A 24267-nucleotide genomic window follows, 5' to 3' on the forward strand; every position below is an offset into this window, starting at 1 on the left:
CCTGATAGAGGTCTTTAAGATTATGACAGGGTTTGATAAGATAGACGTAGTGAAGATGTTTCCATTTGCGGGGGAGACCAGATCTAGGTGCCATAAATATAAGATAGTCACTAATAAATCCAATAGGGAATTCAGGACAAACTTCTTTACCCAGAGAGTGGTTAGAATACGGAACTCGCTATCACAAGGAGTAGTTGGGGCGACTATCATAGATGCATTTAAGGAAAACTAGATAAACACATGAGGGAGAAAGGAATAGAAGGATATGCTGATAGGGTTAGACGAAGTAGGGAGGGAGGAGTGTGGAGCATAAACACCAGCATGGACCTGTTGGGCTGAATGGCCTGTTTCATTGCTGTACAGTCTATGTAATTCTATGTAAAAGGCATTTGATAAAGTGCCACATAATAGATTTGTTAGCAAAATTGAAATTCATGGGGTTAAAGGGTTAGTGGCAGCGTGGGTACAAAATTGGCTAAGAGACAGAAAGCAGAGAGTAGTGGTGAACGGTTATTTTTCAGACTGGTGGGGGGGGGGGGGGGGGGGGAGTATACAGTGGTGGCCTCAGGAGTCGGTACTAGGACCACTGCTATATTTGACATATATTAATGACTTGGACTTGGACATAATTTCAAACAACAACAACAACTTGCATTTATATAGCGCCTTTAACGTACTAAAACATTCCAAGGAGCTTTACAGGAGCGACTTTCAAACAAAATTTGTCACCGAACCACACAAAGGTAATAGGACAGGTGACCAAAAGCTTGGTCAAAAAGGTAGGTTTTAAGGAGCGTCTTTAAAGGAGGAGAGAGAGGCGGAGACGTGTAGGGAGGGAATTCCAGAGCTTAGGGCCTAGGCAGCTGAAGGCACGGCCGCAATGGTGGAGCGATTAAAATCGGGGGAGGCACAAGAGGCAAGAATTGGAGGAACGCAGAGATCTCAGAGGGTTGTAGGGCTGAAGGAGGTTACAGAGATAGGGAGGGGCGAGACCATGGAGGGATTTGAAAACAAGGAAGCAAATTTTATAATCAAGGCATTCCCAGACCGGCAGTTTGCAGATGACTGGAAAATTTGAAAATGTAGTGCACAGTGAGGAGGATAGTAACAGACTTCAGGAGGACATAGACAGACTGGTAAAATGAGCAGACACACGGCAGATGAAATTTAATGCAGAGAAGTGTGAAGTGATTCATTTTGGAAGGAAGAATGAAAGGCAATATAAACTAAATAGTACAATTTTAAAGGGTGTGCAAGAACAGAGAGACCTGGGGATTCATACACCCAAATCTTTAAAGGTGGCAGAGCAAGTTTATACAGCTATTAAAAAGCATATGGGATCCTGGGCTTTACAAATAGAGGCACAGAGTACAGAAGCAAGGAAGTTATGCTAGACCTTTATAAAACACTGGTTAGGCCTCAGCTGAGTACTGTGTCCAATTCTGTGCACCACACTTTAGGAAGGATGCCAAGGCCTTAGAGAGGGTGCAGAAGAGACTTACTAGAATGATACCAGGGATGAAGGACTAGAGAAGCTGGGATTGTTCTCCTTAGAGCAGAGGAGGTTAAGGGGAGATTTGATAGAGGTGTTCAAAATTATGAAGGATTTTGATAGAGTGAATAAGGGGAAACTGTTTCCAGTGGCAGTAGGGTCGGTAACCAGAGGGCACAGGTTTAAGATAATTGGCACGCGAACCAGAGGGGAGATGAGGTTTTTTTTACGCAGCGAGGTACTACGATCTGGAATGCATTGCCTGAAAGGGCGATGGTAGCAGATTCAATAGTAACTTTCAAAAGGGAATTAAATATATACTTGAAAAGGAAAAATTTGCATGACTATGGGGAAAGAGCAGGTGAGTGGGACTAATTGGGTAGCTCTTTCAAAGAGCTAGCACAGGCACGATGGGCTGAATGGCCTATTTCTATGCTGTATGATTCTATGAAATAGAACTACACCAAACAAACTTGTCCACTTTTTAAATTTCTACTCACCAGTTGTTTTTGAATATTTAATTGTAGCTGGAGTCAATCGAGTATCCTACTGGCCTGGTGATCCAGAGATAAGTCTAACCAAGGACAAGGTGACGCATACCTGCTGCTCAGACGCAAAGCTTGACTCTAAAGCTGTGGAAAGACTCAAGTCCAATAGCTGCGCTCGTGTCTGCACCTTGCTTCAGCCTCTGGCTTATAACATGCTTCAGTTTGTAGAAGAAACCTCAAAAAAGTGCGAGTTTTTGCAAAGCATAGTCGCCACCAACCCAGATTTTGAACTGGAGAATTTTTTTGCTGAGTGCAGAAGAAACCGATTGAAGGAATTTGAGAAATTGTTCCTAATTTCTGACAGCAAGGACCACAAAGAAATCTTAAGGACTATTGGCTTGGAGAATGTGTGCGACGACATTCATTTTACTAATCTGAGGCATAAAATGGAGGAACTTGTCTTCTTATTAGCAACCGTCGTCTGTAGCATTCCAGAGTACGGAACATTCAAATTTTATTGCGATGATCTGGACAGACCATGCGACGAGCACACAAACAGTGGATTCCAAGACTTTGCAAGACACTGCATGGTTCAAGCCAGCTTATTGGCATATCGGACAGGTGAGAGGATCGATCTGGTCTTTATACTGAAGTTAGGTATGATCCTAGTGTTGTGGTACACAGGCAAGGGTGATCTTTAACCACCATTAACTAGTGAAGAAAGAAAGAGCTTTCAATTATGTAGCACTTTTCACGCCCTCAGGACGTCCCAAAGCGCTTTACAGCCAATGAAGTACTTTTTGAAATGTAGTCACTGTTGTAATGTAGGAAACACAACAGCCAATTTGCGCACAGCAAGGTCCCACAAACTGCGATGTGATGATGGCCAGCCTGGATTATGTGTTCAAGTCTCTGGAGTGGGGCTTGAACTCACAATCTTCATTGGTTGTAAAGTGCTTTGGGTCTTCCTGAGGTCATGAAAGGTGCTATATAAATGCAAGTCTTTCTCTTTTTTTTCTTTTTAATTGTCATAATTAAGTGAATGGTAAAATAGTGGCACAACAATAGTTCTGATAAATTCTGTTTTCACAGGGTGGAAATCACTATCTGATGCTTTTTGTTCTCCAAGTTTTCTGACCCTTGTAAAACCAGTCTTTGTGGGCAGCAATACTGGATAGCCCTAGGTTCCTTCTAGGGTCTTGGCAAAGCTTAGCAAATCCTCAGCAAACCTTGGTGTGGAGGCTCAAAGTTAGGGGCTGACCAACTGACCAGGCCTCCTCCTGCTCACTGAGCAAGGTTGCGACCTCTTCTCCCCACTGAATGCAATTGCCCCTACTCAGCTTCATTTCCCCTTTTTACAGTTACCACCCCCCCCCCCCATGCAATTCTCATCCACAGCACCACCCACGACCATCCCTCTCTTCTCCCACCCCTCTTCCTCCCTCCCTCCTCGCTCTCTTCTCCCACCCCTCTTCCTCCCTCCCTCCGTCCCTCCCTCCTCTCTCACCCCTCGGTCTCGTCTCCCACCCCCTCCCTCGGTCTCCCTCTGCTCCCAACCATCTCCCCCTTATGGTCAAAAATGTTCTTGATTTCCATTTAGGCAACCATGTTGTTTCCTCTCACACCCCACTACATAAGTGTTAAATTATGGTATGAATTTAATATTAAAAATTACAGAATTCTTGTAAAATTAGCCTTTGCACAAAAGGAATGCTTCCAAATGTATTGTTTCCCCAGTACTTGTTGGTCCCTCTCTCTGAGACCTGGTGCTGGAGTTCTGCTCAGTCCCTAGAGCTTTGATTCTGCAATTAAAGTGCAAAGTTATAAATTCAGTGTTGGGATGTATTATGGGAGTTTGTTTTCAATGGTATCCTGTGGAACTACAACTCCCAAAGTGCACCACGAGAACCCACATCATATGGCAACCAGGCAGAAAAACGTGGGAGTTGTAGATTTCACCCTCCCTTGTGGAACAACAGTATCTAGAGTGCACTGCGATAACCCACATTACATGTCAACCAGGCAGAAAAGGATCCTACAACTGAATCAGAAAGTTCTACCTCTTAAAGTGTGTGTGTGTGTGTGATGCATTGTGGGCGTTGTCATTTTCAGCCCTCTCCTGTAGAGTTCAGTACCCAGTGTGCACTATAACACATCGCTTGACAATCAGACGGAAAATGTATAAATAATTGTGAGGTGTGAGCAATAAGGGGAAAGAAGATCATCGAAAATAAAGATTTTCTGGCTATTTATACCGTTTAAGCCGTAAAGTAGAATTTCTGAGGTAAAAGTGTTGTTTAGGAGGAGTCTTTTTTTTGTCACAGAGGGGGACTGATCTTTGCATTAGGGATGGATGGAAATGTATGTGAGGTGCTTTGATGAGCTCAAAGATTGCAGCCAAAGCCAGGCCCAAACCCTGGCAAACAATGACCTGTTGGAGGTTCTGGACATTGGAGGCGCGACGGTGAGCAAACACTCGTTGGGCACTGCTACCCTGACCACAGCCTCCGCAGGAGCTGCAAATCGAGTGTGAGAAGCAAAGCTGAAGGGGGAAATATCTTTAACTAACCGAGAAAGAAACATTTTGGGGAGGGAGGCGTCAACTTAAAATGCTTACACTTTAAGCAAACACTTCGGTGGTCCAGTAAAAAAAAATTATATTTATAAATAATTAAGACTTTTTTGGGGCGGTTGAGAACAAAGTTACTTGATAAGTGTTTTTTGTTTAAGTGGTAGGTTAATACTATTAAATATTGTATCTGTGAGGTCTGTATCTTTCAGTATTATTAACATGCAATATCTTTACCTTGTGTCAGTCATGTGTTGTATTGCTTCAGCAAGTTTGCTCTGCCGCAGTGATGGGCAAACTGCTATCCCATTTAGGCCACTGTGAGGTTATGGTAAGGAACTATGTGGGTTATTGGTAGTGTAGTGGTTATGATACTGGACAAATAACCCTAAAGGTCATGAGTTTGAATCCTACAACAGTTTGCCTGTGGAAGGCTATGAAATTGAATTCAATAAATCTAGCATTTTGTGCGCTGACAGCAGAAAAAAGAATGACCATGAAAGCAGTCAGATTGTCCTAAAAAAACATTTGGTTCTCTATTATCCCTCAGGGAAGGGAACCTGCCCCCCCAACCCCCACCTAGTCTGCCTACACGTGACTCCAGTCCCACACTACGTGATTGACTCAATGCCCTCGGGGAATCTAGGTATTGGCAATAAATGCTACCTAGACCCAAAAATTTTTTTTAAAAATCCGAGACTACCAAGAGTAACACCACGGGGGATCTACTAGCGTCAAGTCATTTTATAATGGGAAGAAAATGGCGACTTATAATTCTGGCAACACATGTTTGAAGAACTATTTCGTAGTCCAGGCAACCTCTCAGCATCAAATGCTCCATAAACGCCCCCGTCTGACCCCAGCGTAACCTTCAGTTCCCCCCTCAGCAACATAGACAAATCTTTGCCCCGAACATCATCGAAAACTCTTTTTTATTGAATGGCTTAAGTTGCATAAAGCACTGAAACCTTTTTTTAATTATTTATTCCTGCCTCACGCCCCCCCCCCCACCCGGCCATCTGTAGATTTTCTGCCTGATTGTGGTGACATGGGTTGTTGTAGAGCACTCTGGGTACTGTAGAGCGGGGGGAAACTAAAACTCCCGTAATGCATTTGTCCACAAGTGCTGAATATTCCATGTATCCAAGCTCAGGTAAAATTTCCAACTCTTGAGAGCAAAGCAGAACACCAGGCCCAAATCCCAGAGAGATAGCCAAGCTTTTGCAGGGGTATCTAACATGTTAATTGATTACAATGTTTTTAATTGACCCCTGACATGGGGTCAGCTTCCACATGTATGCTGACAACACTTAGCTCTACCTCTCCACCAGCTCTCTCGATCCCTTTCCTCCACCTCCATGTTGTCAGGCTGCTTGTCCAACATCAAGTGTTGGTTGACCCACAATTTACTCCGGTTAAACGTTTGGAAGACCGAAGCCATCGTCTTCGGCCCCCGCCACAAACTCCTTATCCTTGCTACAGATGCCATCCATCTCCCCAGCCAGTGTCTCAGGCTAAACAGACTGTTTGAAATCTCTGTGTCCTATTTGATGTGCTATACTGGAGGGTTTTAATTAATAGATATCTTTTGACCTTTATATTTGATTTTTTTTTTAAATTAATACATGCCTGCAGCAGCCAAGCATTCTTTTGAGTGAATCATAACAGTGGTTTGAAATACTGGTACAGTTGATTTTGCATTAATACCATCCTGCATTAATTAATATATTTCAGAGGATCAAAAGATTGGTGTTGGGACAGTGATCTGGGCAGAAGGAAAGTCGGTAAGTTTTAGCTTTTTGCATTGTATTTTTAAAAAAGGGAATTCAACTAGTTTTCTGCTGAAATTATTTGACCCTTTGCTTGGCTGTGACATCACAGCCATTGTCACCACTTCACTCGATGGCTACTTTTCGTGGGCAAGCCTAAACAGTGAACGCCAGCAAGGTATTGAAGTGTGCAGGGCCTCGTAGCTGAGGTCAGTTCTGCCTTTGACCAATGGCCACACACGAACGTACGGCAGGAAACCATGGCAACTTTAATTTTTGTTTTCCCCTTCTTCCTTCAGCCAATAGTAGCACCCCTCCATTAAATTAGCACAGATCAGGGAGAAAAGGGGCTGGGGCTTTGTTAAAATAGTGCATACAGGAATTTGATGAGAACATGTTAACCAGAGCACTGAAAGCTGTGCAAGGAAGAATTTCAACCCACCAGTCTGTGTGGCTCAGTATAAACCAGGGAAGCTATTGGATGACACTGTTTTCATAGTTCAAAAGGATTTATGAAATTAAATTATTTATGCAGTGGCTTAAAAAATGAAGCCTCCAGATGAAATATCTGTACCTACTTAGGAGTGGACCCAGCATAAGCATTTGATGAGGTTGATTTACTCCTTCAAATAAAGGTTGTGTAAATATCTAAATGAAGGGCTGAAGGGAGAAAGGAGGAAGAAGAAAGAAAGACGTGCATTTATAGCGCCTTTCATGGCCTCAGGACATCCCAAAATGCATCATAGCCAGTGAAGTGTAGTGTAATCACTGTTGTAATGTAGGAAATGCGGCAGCCAATTTGTGCACAGTAAGATCCCATAAACAGCAATAAGGTAAATGACCAGATAATCTGTTTTTAGTGATGTTGGTTGAGGGATAAATATTGGCCAGGACACCAGGGAGAACTCCCCTGTTCTTCTTCAAAATAGTGCAATAGCTTCCAGTAAATTTGCTATAGTTGCCAGTATCTAAATATAATTATGTGTGATGTAAATTAAATAACAGAAGCAAGTGATTTACCTAAACATGTAACTTAGAGGCATATTTTTTACTCTTGTGCAGAAAATTGCATACCCAAATCAAGATGGCAGCCTTGTCCAGTTTCGACACACTGGGGGCTCTGATGTAAAGACCCCATTACGCAGTGCTCCACTGCTCTTATTGCTGCCCAGAAGTTTGTTCCCACACAGCTCAGTAAGCATGGTGAGGCAGTGCCCAACAGCAGGAGCGCACAGATGAGGCCGCTGCCCATCAGGGTGATGTCACATTCAGTCCCTCAAATGTAAATTTGCTAGAAAACAAGCAGCAGCAGACAGTTACTGCAATGGTGGGTGAACCTGAATCATAAGGGTTTCCAACTTACACCCAGCAGCCAGCCAGCCAGCCAGCCAGTCATCTCACTCACTCTCTCCACTGGGAAGTACATAGCCTGCACTGTTTGATGACGGAACATGTAAAGCATATACTACCAATGTCACCATCGATATACATCAAAGTGTTTAAGATGATTAAAGGATTTGATAGGGTAAATAGAGAGAAACTGTTTCCTCTGGTGGGAGAGACCAGAATGTACAGTCTACGAAAAATGTGAGTGAGAAAAGACTATAGATTGACCTTGCTGTCTTGAAACTAATGCTGTAGAGAAAGGAAATTTCTTAAAATTAAATGGGTGGATTCAGCTTTCGGATTGTTTTACTAAAAGAAGTACATGTGTGAAGAAATTATTAGGGTTCCTGGAGAAGGGTCGTCTCACAATGTGATGCTTTGAATAGTATAAGTTATAAATCATATGGATACAATTGACACAGAACAAAGTGGCATAACCTTAAAATTAGAGCTAGGCTGTTCAGGAGTGATGTCAGAATACACTTCTTCACGCAAAAGGTTGTGGAAATCTGGAACTCAACCCCCCCCCCCCCCCCCAAAAAAAAGCTGTTGAGGCTAGGGGTCAATTTAAAATTTCGAAACTGAGATTGATAGATTTTTGTTAGGCAAAGGTATTAAGGGATATGGAACCAAGGCAGGTAAATCGAATTAAGATGGAGATTAACCATGATCTAATTAAATGGCAGAACAGGCTCGAGGGGCTGAATGGCCTACTCCTGTTCCTATAAGGAGGCACCAGGGCAAGAAACATTTGGTACATAATACAGATCACTTATGCAGGGTATTAAATTTGGTTGCTTTTTATTTCAAGTGTGTTGAGAGTTTTCTTGGACAATGTAGAATAAGGTAGAAAGCAGATGAAGGGAATGGGATCCGTAGTGGTCGAGTTAGTGCGGTGGTTAATGTTGGCGAGGGTGCAACTGGTCACTGCGTTGTGCACATGTGGTGAGGTCTGTGCGCCAGGTCATAAGTCAGTTTCATTTCGAAAGCTATTTGCTTTATGGGGATTTTCTAGTTTGCCATTACTGTGGCCAACCAGTTCACCAGCCGGTCAGATGGTGCTCACCAGCCGGTCCAGAAGGTGTCCACCAGCCGGTGTACAGGTTAATTGGACCGTCCATGGCTATATCTATAATGTATTGAAGATCTTGGTGCTGCCCACAGGAGTCCTGATGGATGTTTGAATTTTTACTTCTGTCCAAATGATCGATCTCTGTGTATTTACAGAGTAATTGTGACGGAACAGGAGATATGTATCTGATAGGATGTGGTTATAATGCCTACCCAATGGGATCCAAATATGCAGACTTCCCTCAGATGGATGAGAAGCAGCAGAAGGACAGAGACGCCAGGAAGTTTCGGTACATCGTACACGCCGAGCAGAATGCTTTAACCTTCCGGTAAGGACTCAAAGCACTTTACCGACTTTGACCCTCTGAAATCCGATTTTACCTATGCAGAAAAGAAGAAAGAACTTGTATTTATATAGCGCCTTTCACAACCTCAGGATATCCCAAAACACTTTACAATCAATGAAGCACTTTTGAAGTGTCGTAACTGTTCTAATGTAGAAAACGCAGCAGCCAATTTGCGCACAGCAAGCTCCCACAAACAGCAATGTGATAATGACAAGATAATCTGTTTTAGTGATGTTGGTTGAGGGATAAATATTGACCAGAACACCGGGAAGAACTCCCCTGTTCATCTTCAAAATAGTGCCATGGGATCTTTTACATCCACATGAGAGATGGAAGGGGCCCTGGTTTAATGTCTCATCTGAAAAACCGCACCTCAGTACTGCACTGGAGTGTGAGCCTGGATTATGTGTCCAAGTCTCTGGATGGTGGTTAGGTAACCGCTTGTGATTCTGCATCTCAGGTGGTGAAAATGCAAACGAAGTAAGTTGTTGGCATCAAAGGCAAACCTTAGTTCAGCCACCACTTTGGCCACCAATGTTGGGTCAGAGTCTTAAAATTCTAATCCAGCTGTTATTGACTGAAATGTAAACTGAGAGACTTGGTCCAGGGTATTTGTGTGTGTTTTTTTAAAAAAAAACCTCTGGCTTTTAAAATTTAGATTCTTGGAGACTAATGCTCCAAGGTGAAATTAGATCTGAAATAAGAGAGGTTTGTTTTATTTGAAGAATATTGTTGCAGTTCTGACTAAGTGTTTTACACTATAGACAATTTGTCTATTGTGTGATGGTGTTACTCCCTAACTAGGCCATCATCATATAGCTTCATTTCTGACTGACTACAAATTTCCCCACTCATCAAAATGTTTAAGTCAGTTGGAAGCAATCTACTTTAAAGCCCTTGAAGGGTTCTGTAGCTATCGAGAGTTTGGCTAACTTAATTCCATCAGTAAAATTCCATCAATTATGCAGGTATAACTTCCAAGTGTGTAACAATTTGAAATAATAACAGCTACATCATTAAGTTAAGACCATAAGAGATAGGAGCAGGAAGTAGGCCATTCAGCCCCTCGAGCCTGCTCCACCATTTAATGAGATCATGGCTGATCTGATTTTTACCTCAACTCCACTTTCCCGCCCTTTCCCCATATCCTTTGACTCCCTTGCTGATCAAAAATTTGTCTAACTCAGCCTTGAATGTATTCAATGACTCAGCCTCCACAGCTTTTTGGGGTAAAGAATTCCAAAGATTCACGACCCTCTGGGAGAAGACATTCCTCCTCATTTCCGTCTTAAACAGGCGACCCCTTATTCTGAGACTATGCCCCTTAGTTTTAGATTCCCCCATGAGGGGTAACATCCTCTCAGCATCTACCCTATCGAGTCCCCTCAGAATCTTGTATGTTTCAATAAGATCTCCTCCCATTCTTCTAAACTCCAATGTGTATAGACCCAACCTGTTCAATCTTTCCTCATAAGACAACCCTTTCATACCCGGAATCAACCTAGTGAACCTTCTCTGAACTGCCTCCAATGCAAGTATGTCCTTCCTTAAATAAGGGCACCAGAACTGTATGCAGTACTCCAGGTGTGGTCTCACCAGCACCCTGTACAGTTGTAGCATGACTTCCCTGCTTTTATACTCCATCCCCCTGGAAATAAAGGCCAATATTCTGTTTGCCTTCTGGATTACCTGCTGCACCTGTATGTTGACTTCTTGTGTTTCATGTATGAGGACACCCAGATCCCTCTGTACCGCAGCATTTTGTAGTATTTCTTCATTCAAGTAATATTTTTGTTTTTTTATTTTTCCTCCCAAAGTGGATGACTTCACATTTTCCCACATTGTATTCCATCTGCCAAATTTTTGCCCATTCGCTTAACCTGTCAATATCCCTTTGCAGACACTTTGTGTCCTAATCGCAACTTGCTTTTCCACCTATCTTTGTATCATCAGCAAATTTGGCCACAAGACACTCTGTTCCTTCATCCAAGTCATTGATATATATTGTAAATAGTTGAGGCCCCAGCACTGATCCCTGCGGCACACCACTAGTTACAGATTGCCATTTTGAAAATGACCCTTTTATCCCAACTCTTTGTTTTCTGTTAGTTAGCCAATCCTCTATCCATGCCAATATATTACCCCAACACCATGAGCTCTCTCATTAAGCCAAGTAAAAATTCTGAACAGATGTTTTATATTTCTCATATCTGTACTTTAAAACACTGTTTCAAAGAATCAGCTCTGATGTATTCTTCTGAAATTTTAATTAATTAAAAGCTATAATTTAAAACTTTCTAATATAAATTTTTCCCGATTATGAGTCCAATGTTTAGCCTTTTAAAACATTTGTCAGCTTGGCTCAGTTTTGGCACTTTTGCCTGAGTCAGAAAGTCATGGGTTCAAGCCCCATCCCAGGATCGAAGCACGTAATCCAGGCTGACACCCCAGTGCTGCACTATCGGAGATGCCATATTCAAATTAACCGAGGTCCCATCTGCCTGTTCAGGTGGATGTAAAAGATCCTATGGCTCTACTTCGAAGAAGAGCAAAAGAGTTCTCCTGGTGCCTTGGCCAACATTCCTCTCTGAATTAACACCACCACCAAAAAAAAATAGATTATCTGGTCATTCATTCATTTGTGTGACTTTTCTGTGTGCAAATTGACTGCTATGTTTTCCTGAGGTGGCATGTGAGGGATGAAATGGAGAGAAAATTGAAGGACAGGAAAGCAACTATTAATTAATGAACTAACAGTTCATCAAGTAATCAAATAATTCATTATGTTATGAGAAAATGAATAGTTGAGTCATTACAAAGCATTAACACATCATTTGTGACTCGCCAAAAATGGCTAAACTAAAATTTTATGCTGCTTTAAAACAAAAATACCATAGATGCTGGAAATCTGAAACAAAACCAGAAACACTCAGCAAGTCAGACACAGCATCCATGGAGAGAAGCAACAAGTCAACGTCTCGGGCAAAACAGAGCCTGACTTGCTGAGTACTTCTGGCATTTTCTGTTTATACTGGTTTAATGCTTCCTCCCTGTTTTGCAAGATTTACGAGATGATGGGCACTCACTTCTGGAGACAGGTAAATATGTCACATGATGTGAAGCATCCTCTTGGCTTGTGCTAATTTTCATTATGCATATACTTTATGCATTGATTATTAATATTCATTAATAGATAGGGTCTATCTATTTTCAGTGGGCTCAAAAGGTAAGAATCAACTGAGACTGAAACACTTTAGAATGGTGTTAAACACTCTTAAATAATTTTATTGACATTAAGACACGACAGTTTTCCAGCTAAAGATGCCATAAAACCTTCTTCAAGGGAGTGCGACTCAAAACTCAAAATGATCAGTTCCTCTGATCCAGATGCTCAGTTTGAAAAAAAAATCTTTTTAAATGGTCTCATGGTGTGTACAAATAGAACACACAGTGAGGAACACTGACCTGCACAATTTAATTGAGTCCTGAGGATATTCTTGACAATAGATGACTATGTCTGGTGAATTATCAGGTCATAGACCCATTGTACAACCTCCATTTATTAATGTTCAATGTGTTTCTTTTGCAGGTGTCAGGACATCAAAGAAGATGAAAAACCGATGATGTTTGTTACCAAATGTCCATGTGACGAATGTGTACCTTTAATAAATAGTGCTGGTATCAAACGGATATACACAGGTGATCTCGATGCTGGCAAAGTAAAGGCAGACATATCCTATCAGAAATTCACTGGTCTACAAGGAGTGAGGAGATTTATAGTAAGTGCCTCATTACAAATCAAAAGGACCCGAGAAAAGTCCAGGATTGGAAAAGCTCCATCGATCCTCGTCCCACTGACACATTAACTCTCGCATCGTGGCATCTCATTGTAGTTTGAGTAACCACGATTTTTCCCAGCCTTCCTTTCAGCTGCAGAAACACAGATTTGGCACTGCAAGTGTGGCCAATGAGATCACGAGCTTGGTATCTTTTGCGTTTTTCAAGTTCTTGAATGATTCATAGAACTTTACACTTTAAACAGCTCTGTTGCCAATGAGTGAACTGTGTTGTGTTTGGATCTGTACTTAACCACTACGCCACTATACCCATTGTTATGTTACTGGACTAGTAATTCAGAGAACACGAGTTGAAATCCCACCGTGGCAGTTTGAGAATTTGCATTCAGTTTAAAAAATCTGGAAGTGAAAACCTGGTTTTGATAACAGTGACCATGAAGCTGTCGGGTTATTGTAAAAACCCAACTGATCATTTAGGGAAGTTGTTAAGGATGGGCAATAAATGCTGGCCTTAAGAACATAAGAAATTGGAGCAGGAGTAGGCCAATCGGCCCCTCGAGCCTGCTCCGCCATTCAATAAGATCATGGCTGATCTGATCCCAACCACAAATCTAAAGAACACAAGAAGTCGGAGCAGGACCCGGCCACATAGCCCCTGGGCCCTCTCCGCCACCCACAGGGCATTGACCGATCCGAACTCAGCTTCATGTCCAATTTCCTGCCCGCTCCCCATAACCCCTTGCCAGTAGTGCCCACATTCCAAGAATGAATGAAGCAACTTCCTAATAAGGGGAGATTAAACATACGAGCCAGCCTCCTCGGGATAGGTGGCAGCTATGGTTCAGTGGTAGCACTCTCTCATCCGACTCAATGTCAGAGTCTATACAGTGCTGAGGGAGTGCTGCACTGTCTTTTGGATGAGACGTTAAACCGAGGCCCCGTCTGCCATCTCAGGTGGATGTAAAAGATTCCAGGGCACCATTCCAAGAGCAGCAGGGGAGATCTTCCAGTGTCCTGTCTAGCATTTATCCCTCAACTAACACTAAATCAGATGATCAGGTCATTTTTCTCATTGCTGTTTGTGGGACCTTGCTGTGTGCAAATTGGCTGCCATGATTCCTGCATTACAACAGTGACTACACTTCAAAAAGTACTTCACTGGTTGCAAAACGATTTGGGACATCCTTATTGCAGTTATACAGGGCCTTGGTGAGACCACACCTGGAGTATTGTGTGCCCTTTTGGTCTCCCTACCTAAGAAAGGATATATTTGCCATAGAGGGAGTGCAGCGAAGGTTCACCAGACTGATTCCTGGGACGGCAGGAATTGAGGAGACATTGGGTCAACTCGGCCTGTATTCACTCAAGTTTAGAAGAATGAGAGGAGATCTCATTGAAACATATAAAATTCTGACAGGGCTAGACAGACTGGATGCAGGGAGGATGTTTCCCCTGGCTGGGGGTGGTCCAGAACGAGGGGTCACAGTCTCAGGATACGGGGTAGGACATTTAGGACTGAGATGAGAAATTCCTTCACTCAGAGGGTGGTGAACCTGTGGAATTCTCTACCACAGAAGGCTGTGGAGGCCAAGTCACAGAATATATTTAAGAAGGAGCTAGATAGATTTCTAGACACAAAAGGCATCAAGGGGTATGGGGAGAGAGCGGGAATATGGTATTGAGATAAAGGATCAGCCATAATCATATTGAATGGTGGAGCAGGCTCGAAGGGCCGAATGGCCTACTCCTGCTCCTATTTTCTATGTTTCTACATTTCTTAGGTCGTGAAAGGCCCTATATAAATGCAAGTTCTTTCTTTCTTTCTTTCCTTCCGAGTGGCAGGCTCACTAAACATAATGGGTTCCATTATAATTTTTTCCCTACATTTTAGTTAAATAGCAGTAAGTGTCTGGTATAAATAGAATATTGTATGAGCGGTGCATTATGAAAAATTTTCCACTCTTGGGTGAATCTCAAATGAGTTGTAGGCTACACTATCATTGAAACTACAGTACAGAAACAGGCCATTTGGCCCAACAGGTCTGTGCCGGTGTTTATGCTCCACACGAGCCTCCTCCCTCCCTACTTCATCTAACCCTTTCAGGATACCCTTCTATTCCTTTCTCCTTCATGTGTTTATCTAGCTTTTCCTTTATCTAGCTATTCGCCTCAACTATTCCTTGTGGTAGCGAGTTCCACATTCTAACCACTCTTTTCGGGTAAAGAAATTTCTCCTGAATTCCCTATTGGATTTATTAGCAACTATTTTATATTTATGACCTCTAGTTTTGGACTTCCCCACAAGTGGAAACATTGTCTCTACGTCTACTTTATCAAACCCTTTCATTATCTTAAAGACCTCTATCAGGTCACCCCTCAGCCTTCTCTCTTCTAGAGAAAAGAGCCCCAGCCTGTTCAGCCTTTTCTGATAAGTATATCCTCTCAGTTTTGGTATCATCCTTGTAAATCTTTTTTGCACCCTTTTCAATGACTATATCCTTTTTATGATATGGAAACCAGAACTGTGCACAATTCTCGAAGTATGGTCTAACCAAGGTTCTATACAAGTTTAACATAACTTCTTTGCTTTTAAATTCTGTCCCTCTAGAAATGAACCCCAATGCTTGATTTGCCTTTTTTATGGTCTTATTAACCTGCGATGCTACTTTTAGTGATTTCTGTATCTGTACCCCTAGATCCCTTCACTCCTCTATCCCATTTAGACTCTTATTATCCAAGCAGTGTGTGGCCTCGTTATTCTTCCCACCAAAATGTACTGCCTCACAATTATCTATATTGAAATTCATTTGCCAATTACACGCCCATTCTGCAAGTTTATTAATGTCTTCTTGCATTTTGACTCATTCTTCCTTTATATTAACTACATACCCCAATTTGGTGTCGTCCACAAATTTTGAAATTGTACTTCTGATTCCCAAATCCAAATCATTAATGGAAATTGTGAACAACACTGGTCCCAGCACCGATCCCTGTGGCACAACACTTCCCACCTTTTGCCAGTCTGAGTAGCTACCCTCAATCCCTACTCTCTGTTTTCTGTTTTGTGGCAAATTTGCTATCCATTCTGTTACTTGACCCCTGACTCCACATGCTCTAACCTTAGTCATGAGTCTACAATGTGGTATCTTATCGAAGGCCTTTTGAAAATCGAAATATATTACATCTACTTCTTTACCCTTGTCTACTCTTTCTGTTACTTCTTCAAAGAATTCAATAAGGTTGGCCAAGCACGACCTTCCCTTCTGAAATCCGTGCTGACTATTCTTTATTATATTTTCGTTCTCTAAATGTTTTTCTATTACATCTTTGAGTAAAGATTCCATTATCTTTCCTACCATCGACATTGAGCTAACTGGTCTATAGTTCCCTGGACTTGTTCTATCTCACTTTTTAAATATGGGAATAAAGTTAGCTGTCAGTCAGTCCTCTGGCACTATTCCCTTTTCTAATGAATTTTTATATATATCTAATAGTGCCTCTGCTATCTCCTTTCAATATAACTTCTTTAAATATTTGAGAATGCATTCCATCCGGACCAGGGGTTTTATCCTCCCTAAGTTTGATTAGTTTATCAATTATCTCCCCATTTCTATCTTAATTGTTTTAATATCTTTCTTGGTCTCTTCTAATGTCCAGCCCACCTTGTTCGTTTCCCTGGTAAATACAGAGGCAGAGTAACTGTTCAATATTTTATATCAGGGCTCCTGATATCAGAGGTTATCAAGCCAAACATTCACGATCGTATTACTTATACACACACACTACCTTCTGTTGATACCATACAAGAGTTGGAGTTTGTTTTCCCAGTTCTGTGTGTAGAAAAAATACTTGTAGATTGTGGTCCCATCTGTGTAGGCCTGGTGATATCAGCGAGCCTACTCTTCATTGAGAAGAATCACTTATCGCCAGAACATTAAAACCCTCTCCTCTTACCCCCCCCCCCCACCAACATACACACCAAAAGGAAGGTCGAATAAAAACAAATTATATGAAAATTGTATAAATTATATAGATAAATAAAAATGTCACCTTATATTCAATATGATTTTTATTCCACTGGTAAGGCAGACGAGCATAACTGCTCATAGGATCATTGCTGGTTGAGTTATTTGGTCCAGTTTGGTCTTAAAACTAAAGCCCTGAGAGGTGTTCCTGCCAATGTCTCTGAAAGCAGGCACTAGAAAGTATGCAAGAGTGGCTCAGATGCCCACCCCTCTGACTTTCCCCTCAGTCCTTGTGCAGAAATGTCTGACCTCCATCTTCCACAGCTGAGATCAAGAACTCGCCATGTGGAGGGTTGAGAGCGTGAGCTGCTTCCTACCACAGTGGAACAGTATCCTGAGACTCTCATTCACTGCACCACTACGTCACCTAATGTTTTATGGTGTTGGGAATTTCAATATAGTCTTAAACCTGGACACTCCTAGTCGGGCTGTAAGCTCAAACATATGTAGCAGGCCCATGTGGATTATAATATATATGATATATGTTATATAGTAATTTTGCATGGGTCTAGTCCCAGTGTGGAACCTCCATAGTCGGGAGTGAGAGTCATAGTCAGCCTTAGAATGTTACACCTGCTCCTATCTCATGAGGCCCCAGACTGGGAGCAGAGCGTCACAGTAACCACTGTAGAATCTAATTAATGGGTTAAAACAAATGCAACTATTTAAATATTCTGAGTTACAAAGCTTTTAGAACAGGTGGGTTTTAATACTCTTAGATAACTAATACCTGTGAGCAGTTTTTTTCACCATGGTGACCTCTCAGTTCTAAGCCCAGTTTGTGAGATGAGATACGTCAACAAATGACTGGTTATAAGTATCTATTTGAGGAGATTCATTTCGAAATTTGTTTTGAGATATACATAAAACTTGATTTTTTTTTTCTTTTACAGTGGCGGAAAGATCCAGCCAACCGCATTTCAACATCAAATGTTAAAGATGTTCACAGTGAGTATCTGTCCACTGATACAAACCACGACCTTGCTGTACTTGATAAACCCAGAGTTTGGTTAGAATGTTACGCTTTAAGGGGGTGCAGTGTACTGTCAAACAGAACAACAGTTGTGGCTCACGTGCTGATTCCAAAGACACTTTTACATCGCTGCTAATAACTCTGTTTGCGGAAGAGTGCTGCTCTGACCACCTCTGTGCACCACCCTCAGCTTGTTTATTTGATCTTGCCTGCCACTGCTCTCCATGGGGCCACTGACTGAGAAAAGGATCTCTGTGGGATATGGATTCAGGCTTCCATTCGTAGATATGGAGAGACCAGAGAGAGAGAGAGAGAGAGTGTGCTGTCTGTCTCTGAGTCGGGTAAATTAGCCACATAGTTAAAAGTTAAGGTCACCCCCACGACTGGGATTCCAACCCTGGTCTATGGGGCAAGTTCCTGGGGAGGGTATTTTGACAATTTAAGCCCTTTTTTGGATCAATTGGACGCAACGTGTGAAAAAAATTTACAAACCCTGCAGCTTCCTCTCAGCAGCACTGCAGTTCCTGCTGTTTGCAAAGTTTTAACAATCACAGAAAGCCAGTGGCTCTCATCATTCAACAGCTGAAAAAACATAAACAGAGTCTTTTAGTTCACGTTGGGAAAAGAGTTCTCCAACAATACAGCTGTGCTGATCAGATTCTTCAGAGGCATGACTGTGAAATCTGTGAAGGGCACTGGACAGAGATACCGAACAAGAGCAACAATACCTGGCTTTGTGCAATTTTTTTTGTCCCTATCTCTTATAGGAACATTAGGAACAGGAGTAGGCCATTCAGCCCCTTGAGCCTGTTCTGTTATTCAATTAGATCAAGGCTGATCTGTACCTCAACTCCATTTATCTCCATATCCCTTGATACCTTTACCCAACAAAAATCTATTGATCTCAGTCTTGAAAGCTCCAATTGTCCCAGCATCCACAGACTTGGAGGGGGAAGAGTTCCAGATTTCTACTACCCTTTGTGTGGAAAAAATGCTTCCTGATTTCACTCCTGAATGGCCTGGCTCTAATTTTAAGATTATGTCCCCCGTTCTTGATTCCCCACGAGAGGAAATAGTTTCTCCATATCTACCCTATCGAATCCTTATAACATTTTAAACACCTCAATCAGATCACCCCTCAATCTTCTAAACTCAAGGAAATAGAAGCTAAGCCCTCAGCTTTGTCACCGACTCCAGTAAATACTCCACTTGCTGTGTTATGTTTCACATGCACCTCATTGAATAGGATGTGGTGCCTGCAATAAAAGAGTTAGAAAACACACTCGTTGGCTGCCCCCTGGAGAACATTTATCTGCCTCGCGGTACTTGGCACAATACTGTGAACTAAGACCCAATAACTCTTCTAACACCCTGACCATATCTTCACTTGCATTCTCTCCACAGGAAAAAAAGGAACAATCAAACCTTCCACGCTCCAGAGCAACACTGCACCGTGCACTGCCCCAGGAATCGCCAACACATCCACGTTGGAACCTGCGCCATCTTGTGAGTCGTCTGTACTGGGGCACCCGACAAGTATGGAGGAACCCCAATCTTCCTTGGCCAGAGGTGATTTGAAGAGACCACTGAAGGCTCCTGGGTCTGAATCCCAAGCAGAGGGGCTGTTTAGTTTGGAGAGCAGTGAGCCAGCTTTCAAACGGAAGGTGATGGAACATCAGTGCCAACTTCAGGATCTTGTGACTTCATTGCACACTGCAATGGATGAGAGGCTGGGTAGCATGGAGACAACCATGTCAAAGTTGAATACCTCCATGTCTCATGTCCATAATGTGCTGGACCAACAGTTGCAACCTAGCAAGGAGGCAGCGTCATCTCTGGCAGTTTCTGTGGTGGAAAGCTCTTTTACCGAGGGACTAAGCAACATAGGAGCATCGCTTCAGAATGCCCTGACTGCTGCTGTATTTGACTTGGGCTCCAAAGTGCAAGAAGGCCTGCAGTCGGGATTCAAAAGCCTTGGGGAGAACATACAGTCAGCCATGAGGGAGGGTTTCGCCAATCTGATAAATGAACATACCTCCGCCCTCCAAAACATAGGCGGCAGACCTGAAGAAATCTCACCCATCGGGGTCCTAAATAGCTCGTCGCAGAGGCAAGAGGTTGGAACTCACGAAGGCAATATGTCCCTTTGATCGCACCACCCCAGCTACCTTTTACCTGGCTCCCCACTGGAAAGCAGGAGTCTGTCCGCAGCGACTCAAATACCTGGAGGCGCAAAAAAACTAGGGAGCTTGGAGAAAGAAGGGAAGTCAGAAAGACTTCCTTTACACGAAGGGTAATTGGGGTGCAGAATAAACTACCTGAAAAGGCTATTGAGCTGAATAACATGGGCACACGAGGCAGCTGAATGTATTGCTGATGAAGGAGGTGATTGAGCCGTACCTCTCAACCACCCTACTGTGTGGTATGAGTCACACACCAGTTATACGGTTCATCATCGTTCCAGCATGTGTAACTTTTTAACTCTGTTCATATCATTGATGAAGCTTGCACTGTATTTCCTAATACTCCTTTTCCATTACAGTAGCTTTCCCGGCGGACTCCAGTGCTACTTCTCGCTGTATCTCCAAGCCGGCACAGTCCTCTTTCACCTTTAGGGCAAGCGTGTGCCCTATGTCCAGACCCTTCCGCAGTGCGCCAACCTGAAAGCACGTTCGGGCTCGGCATTTTTATTCTGCCAGACTCATTACAAGTCTTCATAACAATTGCATCTGTCCACAAGATCTACATATTCTTCCTCACTATAGTGCTTGAGTACCTGGATGTCGCTGGTGGGTCTTGAATGGGATCATCGGTACCTGCAAGCTATCCATTGGTTTCTTCACCTGTACTGATAATTTACAAACAGATCAACCACAGCTTGGTAGACAGTTTGAAGCTTTGTAGAGGAGTTCAAGAAAAAAAATGTTGTTTTTATATACGTTTAATTCAACTGGACAACATGTTCATGAGTCTTCCACCTCTGGCCAATTTTATTTAGGCCTAAGGAAGATTCTCCGTGGCCTCTTATACATTATCTCTGTGCTTCATTAGTTTCACTGCTGCATTGAGTAGTTAGCCAGCAAACAAATGGCAGTCTTGCTGATATCGCATTCTCTCATGGCTTCCAATTAAAACATCCCACTCGGCTTGTATTTTCTTGAGTATAGAAGATTGAGGGGTGATCAAATTGAGGTGTTTAAGATGATTAAAGGATTTGATAGGGTAGATAGAGAGAAACTATTTCCTCTGGTGGGGGAGTCCAGAACAAGGGGGCATAACCTTAAAATTAGAGCGAGGCCGTTTAGGGGTGACATCAGGAAGCACTTCTTCACACAAAGGGTAGTGGTAATTTGGAACTTTCTCCTCCCCACCACCCCCCCCACCCCAACCAAAATAAAAGCTGTTGAGGCTGGGGGTCGACTGAAAATTTCAAAACTGAGATTGATAGATTTTTGTTAGGCGAGGGTATTAAGAGGCTGAATGGCCTACTCCTGTTTCTACGTTCCTAAGATTACTAGCAGTTTCACTGTAGCGTCTGTGTATTGGTCCATGTCAACACGGAAGGCATCTCACAACAGACCTTTGCCATTATCAGATCGATGTTTTGTCCGAGAACATCTCCCATCAATATAACTGACTTTTATAGAACTGTGGCTTATCTTCATAACAACTTCTGGAACCATTGATCACTTCACACTTCTCTGCGTTAAATTGCATCTGCCACGTGTCTGCCCATGCGATGTTTCTTAAAGAATGTTCTGTTCTTCACAAGAAAAGTATAAGTTGAGTTGCGCTTTCAAGCTCTGCTTTCGTTTCATAGACTGATTCATCTATTTTCCTGCAGCATGCTTTTGTGTTCTGCCGAAGTTTCTTTGTTGTTTCTTGCCATAATGTACCGTAGTGTCCATTATCTCTCAAAAATACCAATTGATCTTGTGTGATATTGCACGGGGGTGGGGGAGCCAACACCTGAACAAGATATGTGTTGATGTTCCCAAAGAATGAGATGACAGTATACCTTAAAATAGTAGACAACGCTAATATGAAGATTAAAAAAGTAATAAACTGAAGAATTTAAATTAAAATGTATTCTTCGGGTTTTTTTTGACACTATATGACGGGAAACTTACACCCACAGAAACCAACGCAAACCACACATCATGATTCATTGACGACAGCAAAAGCATACTGATGAACCTTGTTGCACAGCTAAGTAGACACTAGTGAATTAATAAATTGTCTGGTGCTTGCTGCTCCATTAATCAGTAAATTCATAAAGCAGTGAACAGCAGCAAATTAATAAATTAAGACAGCGGTGAGCCCCAGTAAATTAATAAATTAAGAGCAGTGGAAGCCAGTGAATTAAATGGAGAAGTGGCTAGCAATTGAATTAATAATTTCACAGTACAGTAGGTGGAACAACAAATAGTTATCAGGAAGCGTTTCTGGTGAGTCATTGCTGATGGATTTGCAATTGGAAGGTAATAACATTCAAACCAATTATTTACTTTTCATAGAATCATTACAGCACAGAAGGAAGCCATTCGGCCCATCGTGCCTGTGCCAGCTCTTTGAAAGAGCTATCCAATTAGTCCCACTCCCCTGCCCTTTCTCCAGAGCCCTGTAAATTTCTCCCCTTCACGTATTTATCCAATTCCCTTTTGAAAGTTATTATTGAATCTGCTTCAACCACCCTTTCAGGCAGTGCGTTCCAGATTATTACAACTCACTGGGTTTAAAAAAAATTCTCTTCATCTTGCCTCTCATTCTTTTGCCAATTACCTTAAATCTCTGTTCTCTGGTTACCGACCCTTCTGCCACTGGAAACAGTTTCTCCTTATTTACTCTATCAAAACCCTTCATGATTTTGAACAGCTCTATTAAATCTCCCCTTAACCATCTCTGCTCAAAGGAGAACAACCCAGCTTCTCTAGGCTCCACGTAACTGAAATTCCTGGTACCACTGTAGTAAATCTCTGCACCCTCTCCAAGGCCTTGACAGCCTTCCTAAAATGTGGTGCCCAGAATTGGACACAATACTCCAGCTGGGGCCTGATCAGTGATTTATAAAGGTTTCACATAACTGCCTTGCTTTCGTACTCTATGGGCCCGATATTAGGAGGGAGGCGGGTTTGCAGCGGGGGGTTGACTGGGCACGTGGGTAACGCGCCCAGTGAAAGCGGAGTGCTCCGCATGCAATCGCAGCTTGATTGAAGGCACTTACCTTGGCTTCCGGGTTTCGTGCTGGAAAGCTGCACAGCGGGCAAACTGCGCATGCGCAGCATAGGCTGTCAGCTGGAGGAGCCCTATTTAAAGGGGCAGTCCTCCACTGACTGATGCTGCAGAAAATAGGCAAAACTACAGCATGGAGCAGCCCGGGGGAAGACTGCTCCCAGGTTTAATGATGCCTCACTCTGGGTCTTATTGGATGGGGTGAGGAGGAGGGGGAGGACAGAGATCTTCCCCCCGGTGGGCGGGAGGAAATGGCCTGCCTCTGCCACCAAGAAGGCCTGGCTCGAGGTGGCAAAGGAGGTAACCTGCACCACCAACATATCACGCACCTGCATACAGTGTAGGAGGCACTTCAATGATCTAAGTAGGTCAGCCGAAGTGAGTACACTTACTCATTCCCCTACACTCCGTCTGCCACATCACCGCCCCCACCTCACATCTCCTTCTGCACTGCCAACACTACTCTGTCACATCACCCCTCACACCCACTCAAAGCTCATCCTCATCTTACCTGCACTTACTCACCTCGCCAGTACTCATCCCGCCACTACCACTCAACCCAATCCTCATACAATCTCTGGGCTCTAACTCATACTCACTCTCTCATGCATCTCTTTCACAGTCAGCCTCACTCAACCTGCCACTACCTGTGCTACAGCCACAGGGCATGCATCACATATGTGCAGTAGGAAGCGTAAGGCAAACGTGTCGTGAGCATGAAGGGGATGCACAAGGGTGTTTGAGGGTTTGTCATGGTTCTTACTTATATTTAATTTCTGATCAACTCACATTACATATATTGTCACCACTACTGCCATGTCTTTGCGAATCTTGTCTGGTTTGTGCAATAATGCCCTTTCCTGAGGATCACTATGAAGACCCACAACTCATGCCACCCATTGTGTCACTGCAGAGTGGGTGTAGGTGTATTTACAGGGCTCTTTTGTGCAGATGACTGAGAGATGTCGGCGATGTCCCCGGTGGCACCCTGGAAGGATGCGAAGGAGAAGTTGTTGAGGGCAGTGGTGACTTTGACAGCGACAGGTAAGAAGATGGTGCTCGGGCCAGCCGGGAGCAGCTCGGCATAAAGGAGGCTGCAGATGTCCACGACTACATGT

General features: G+C 42.9%; 1 protein-coding gene across 1 annotated transcript in view; it reads left to right on the forward strand.

The window, feature by feature from the left end:
* Nucleotides 1-22002, forward strand: part of cdadc1 (cytidine and dCMP deaminase domain containing 1) — a 34312-nt gene extending 12310 nt beyond the window's left edge. Inside the window, exons 4-9 of the mRNA XM_067992591.1 lie at nt 2020-2601; nt 6284-6333; nt 8932-9104; nt 12712-12901; nt 17838-17892; nt 19322-22002. Of these exons, the coding sequence (XP_067848692.1) occupies nt 2020-2601; nt 6284-6333; nt 8932-9104; nt 12712-12901; nt 17838-17892; nt 19322-20067 (1796 nt within the window). The 3' untranslated portion in view covers nt 20068-22002. The remainder of the gene's footprint in view (nt 1-2019; nt 2602-6283; nt 6334-8931; nt 9105-12711; nt 12902-17837; nt 17893-19321) is intronic.
* Nucleotides 22003-24267: the final 2265 nt, after the last annotated feature.

The sequence above is a fragment of the Heptranchias perlo genome, chromosome 11 (assembly GCF_035084215.1).
Source record: "Heptranchias perlo isolate sHepPer1 chromosome 11, sHepPer1.hap1, whole genome shotgun sequence".
Classification (NCBI taxonomy): Eukaryota; Metazoa; Chordata; class Chondrichthyes; order Hexanchiformes; family Hexanchidae; genus Heptranchias; species Heptranchias perlo.